Source organism: Limulus polyphemus, unplaced genomic scaffold, assembly GCF_000517525.1.
Source record: "Limulus polyphemus unplaced genomic scaffold, Limulus_polyphemus-2.1.2 Scaffold9100, whole genome shotgun sequence".
NCBI lineage: Eukaryota > Metazoa > Arthropoda > Merostomata > Xiphosura > Limulidae > Limulus > Limulus polyphemus.
Window position 1 is genome coordinate 3,801 of NW_013674710.1, and position 5,540 is coordinate 9,340.

General features: G+C 36.3%; 1 protein-coding gene across 1 annotated transcript in view; it reads right to left on the bottom strand.

Annotated features, from left to right (window-relative positions):
* The window catches only part of LOC111083330 (DENN domain-containing protein 4C-like), a 10,230-nt gene that overhangs the window by 2,595 nt on the left and 2,095 nt on the right, over positions 1-5,540 (bottom strand). The window contains exons 2-3 of the mRNA XM_022379799.1: positions 1,753-1,804; positions 503-922 (exon numbers count right to left, since the gene is read on the bottom strand). Of these exons, the coding sequence (XP_022235507.1) occupies positions 503-922; positions 1,753-1,804 (472 nt within the window). The remainder of the gene's footprint in view (positions 1-502; positions 923-1,752; positions 1,805-5,540) is intronic.

Genomic DNA, 5,540 nt, shown 5'->3' on the forward strand with positions numbered 1-5,540 from the left:
AATAAAGAATAAAAAGGTAGAAAAATATACAATATTAAGAATGAGTCATTACTGTCATTTAGAAATTAAACTACTTGATATATGTGATGGAGAAGTGGATGAACATAGAAGCAGAAATGTGATGGAGAAGTGGATGAACAGAAACATATACAGGGAAAGACTTGTAAGAAATCAAACACTAAACTAGATATTGTAAAAATTCCAACTTCAGAAACACACAAAATGGCAAAACTGAGTCATCCAACTGTAGAAAGTGTTGACAAGGAATGTTCTAGAAAGAAACTTTACGACCAGGAATGGCAAAAACAAAATATCAGAACTTCTGACTAAAGATTGAAAAATCTTCTGAATACTTTAAGGGAAATTGCCCAAGAATTAAAAACAGCTTTGTACACAAACAGAAATACGAGTGCTCGATAACAAAATTTACAGGGTAAACATCCATACTAGCAACAGCTGGCAGTCGTTAACGTGATGAATAACAATTAAAGTAAAAACTCACATTTGAAACGTTACTAGATGGAGGTGCAGAAACAGATGATTCAAAGTCTATCAGATCTTTGGACGTATTTAGAGACTTTAGACTTGAGGAAGGACGGTACACTGTGGACTTGTGAGGATTGTCCTGACTCAAGCTGAATCGACGTGGACTATCAATGGGAGTCCCCCCTCTTGAGCTTCCTGCTAAACTTCCAGAATCAGGACTGTCTTCAAACACGAATAATGCAGCATTGTCAGAGTCCATGCTCCTATGAAGTACATTTCTGTCAAGAGATCGCCCTCTGTTGGGAGTAGGAGGAGTTCTGTGTCGCAGGTTCCCTTCGTGATGCAACAGCTGAGATGCGGGTGGAGCACTTCGTATGCTCTCCATAGAAAGAGCAGGTGTTAAATTGGTGTCACTTAATTCATCAACCCTCATATCCTAGAGAGGAAGAAGCAAAAAAAAACACCAGCATTCAGTCATATTCACTATAAAGAAAACATTTTACATCTTGATAGCTTCTGAGATATTAAAAATGGTTTGTACGTTAATAAAACTGTTCAGAACTGAAGAGTAGAAAGTTAAGATCATTGTAACTTTCTACTGGCTAACATAACCACATCATATTATCTATTCGTATAATTCTTTTGTTCTCATAGAATCTTATCTCAAACTCAATCTTCCTGAGTGCTTCACTAAATATTGTGTCACAACTATCACAAGAGGCATAGGAGTAGGTTAAATATTATCAAAACATTTTTAAATTATAATAAATAAACAAAAAGTAGTTATACTTTAGAAAATTAATGTCATATGTTAATTTTCACATCTACAATCAATGTTATCTCAATCTTTACAACATGACTACAACTAACATTGTATACTAATGTTTATGGCCATGAAACAACAATTAATTCTAAGTGACTGAGATTTCAAGTAATGTAGAGCCTTAAATCTTAGTATTACACCACAGCTACTACTGTACCTTAATTCTGACTATTATACCACAGCTACTACTGTACCTTAATTCTGACTATTATACCACGGCTACTACTGTACCTTAATTCTGACTATTACACCACAGCTACTGCTGTACCTTAATTCTGACTATTACACCACAGCTACTACTGTACCTTAATTCTGACTATTATACCACAGCTACTACTGTACCTTAATTCTGACTATTATACCACATCTACTACTGAACCATAATTCTGACTATTATACCACACTTAGTCTGATAATGCTAATATTTAAGTAAGGCTACTTACCCTGATAACCACAGTCAACAGTGGAACCAGTCTTGTTTTACAGAAAGTACACCTTACAGGATAGAAAATCACTTTTAAGCATAAGTTACGAAAAAATTATGAAGGAGAAGAAATGTTTTTAGTAAATTGAAAAACAGAATAAGAAACATGACTTAAACAACTTTGACCTGAATGTTGTTGTTTTATTAATACCTATTATCCAAGAAAATGTAAACTACAGAATTGTTTTTGCTCCATCCCAGGAAAAACAAAACAATAAAAATACCATTTGTAAGCTTTCATTTTATTTTACTGCAAATGTAAAATAAATAAAGTTGCACATGATAAAAAAGTTTTTGGTATATTATTTAGAAAACTTAAGATGACAAGCACTTTGAACTAATCCAAAGTTGTTAGAAAATTACTTTGTCAATAATATCTTATATTTTTATATTTCTGGTTGCAGATTAAAAATGCTTTCATCAGAAGTACACAAATCCACAGTTATATTTGTAAATGACAAAGTTTACTATGTTTACTGATGGCTACATAAACATTACTTTTATCTCAATAAAAAACCCATGCAAAATTGTACAAAAACAATAAAAGAAAATTTATCAAGTGTCTCTTCTTAGATATAAATGTTTATTGTATTTTCTCTCTTTTTCACACATATCCCATCATTCATGTTAATTAGCGAAAAAACTAAGAACACTCTCCAATGTCATTAAGCTACTGTAAATTTAAAAATATCTTGAAACATTAACATATTTGTTTAGTGCTAAAATTGAATGAAGCACATAAGATTAGCCTAAAAGTTAACACTTTCCTAAACTGAAAATGTATTTACAAATAGATACTTACCTTCCCTCACAACAATTTATCTCGATTAGTACTGCCCTCTATCGGCACAAATATATATTGCTTGCCACAAGCCTTGTAACTCCCACTTCTTTCTGCATGTCTACATGTAAATGATCATCTCCACTAATAGGAGTGCAACACTATTCCTATCGTAACAAGAACCCTCTCTAATAATGCACCTGTTAATCGCTTCATGATTGGCCAAGACCAATGTAACCAATACACCAGAAGTAGGGAGGATTTGTGGGAAATGTGAGAGGAGGTACGTATCTATTTGGAAATACATTTTCAATTTAGGAAAATATTAACTTCCGAAATGATATCTCACCTCCACTCACAAAAGTTAGAATCTCACGTTGAAAAGATGGAGGGCTAGTGAGAAGTTGATCCTCCTTTTGAAAGCACCCAAAAAAAGACCATGAGGTGTGGCAAAGGAATTAGAAACATCCAGCAGGAGACCGCACCACTTCCAAGCTAGGTATACTCCTCACCCTGTATTAAATTATCTCCAAAATGAAAGGGCAAAAACATGGAGAATTCTTTGTGTCGAGTGGCTAGGTCATGACAGACTGTAACTAGGAGTTCGACCTCAACCAACACCTGGTGGCATCTGGAATTGTACATCAGGTCTGCAGTAGGAAGAGGGTCCCCTATCTTTCACCTCAAAAACAGGTACTGGGACGGAAGACTAGCTTCCATACTAATAACCGGTCTCTGCATTATGCTAATCCAACACAACCAGTACCAGACCCACTGGGAATCCACATCCAGCAGATGGTAGGAAGTAAGAAGAGATCAGGAGACGTTCATATCCCATCCAAAACCTGGCAGCATTAGGAATATCACATTCAGTACATGGTAGGAACAGGGAACCCACCCTTACACATGCGAGAAATCATGTTTCATCCAGCTTCAAATCCACCAGGAACTGACGTCAAGCGAATTAACTATGGCTGCATTTAGAAGGTGATAAGTATAAAGTAGAAATCATCAGGGATGGAGGGGAGAGAGATAGTAGTGAAAGCAGAATTACCCTCCTGGGCAGCAGAAGTCTTGGTCAGGAAAAAGGAGAACATAGGAAGAATAGAATAAAATATGGCGAAAATCGATCACAAAAGCATCAGAATGAAAACATGCCAACAACAAGAGAAATAATGACTTCAATGACAGGTGACATAACTAACAAGATGATACAGGTTCAAACAGAGGACAAGTAAGAGCATGGAGGACCACACTGAGGTTCCAATCGGGAAGTGAGGCAGGGCAGGGAAGACGAGCAATGGAAAAAGAATGAAATAACATAAACGGAACAGGATACTGGAACACTGATGCAAATTCGGTAAACAGAAATTGTTAGGCCCATCATAAAGCCAAGTGAAAAAGGATGACAAATGAGGAATGGTAACTCTGGCATAGAGACCAAGTGGAGTATTTAGTCTATTTACACTGATAAACTGCCAATGAGGATGGGCAAAAAGGATGGGAAATCAAGGACGCGACATGCCTGGAAAGGCCAGATGTTCTGATGAGGGACCAGACAGAAATCATGTGTGAATATGGAGTGTGGATAGGGAAGAATGACACATGCTGGAGTGGGGCTGATGACGGAACATATGAGATAAAGGGAGAGGGATGGGTGGTGACACCAACAGCTACCGTAAAAGCAGAAACCACGTTTGAGCCGATCAATATGGTGCCACCAACAGAACTCGACAAGGAGTGGTCTGAACTATGGAGAGAACACAAAGGAGAAGCTGAATAGGAGGACAAACATACAGGTAACTGTTCATCCAATTCTGGCTGAGAGTATCCACTGCATTTACCTGCAGATGAGGAACAGGCAAGTAAAAATGGAGAAGTTTGGTGTTGGAAGGAGATGCAATGGCATCCAAGTAGGGGAGACCCCAGTGACCACACAACTCCCGACAAATGTGGAGTCGGGATATCTGATCTGCTACCAGATTCATGGCACCCAGAATATGACACACCAGCAAAGTAATTTGGTGGCCATGAGCCCTTTACATGAGATCCAATGTCTGAAAACAATAGTCCCTCGGCCATGTGCTGGGCCCAACTTTATAGTGAATTTAAAAACAGGGTAGGTGTAAGGAAAAGAAACCGATTAACCCTATCGGCACGGGTACCCTTTACTGCGCATGACACAAGGTTTTAATGACTTACATTCAAAATTTTATTAAACTACTTTTTGTTTATGTTATACCAATTAGAATAGCATAAAATTTTAGCTAATAATCCATATTTTAATAGTATACAAGTTTTAACTTCTTAATTCTAAAAGGAAATATATATAAAAAAAAATCCTGAATTTCCACTAGCGTAACACACAGGACAAATTCTGTCTTAGCATGTCATCATCCCTATTTTTATCCATCATCCCTTGAAAATGTATGAAATTAAACGTAAAATGCTTTCTATAAAATCATTATTGCTCAAACAGACCATAATTTTTATGGCCTTCAATTTTGTTTTGTTACAGAGCTATAAAAGAGGGAAAAGAAAACCTCCTGCCACACCCACCTGTTACATCCTCTCTTTCATAATTGGTTGATAGTTCTCTCTTACATTTCATTATATATTATTTATAACCAATAGAAAGTCAAGGTTTTCATCTACCAAATATCGTATTATATAACATTGTGTTTTGAACTGATAACCGTCAATGTCACTCTGAGTAGCAACTTCGTTCCCATGGGAAAGTTAACGACTAACGGCTCTTGTCTCATAGTTAGAAATCCAGGAAAACTTTGGAAGTAAGTAAATTTGTCTACTTTTTGCATGTTATTAGTCTATATTCTTTGGTGTATTTTTTAAGTAAATAGGAATTGTTAAGTGCTTTACCATAACTGCTAACAAAAAAATCAGGCTTAACTCTACTCGACAATCGAGGGCAAGAAAAAATCAGATTGGGAAAATAGTTTATTTCT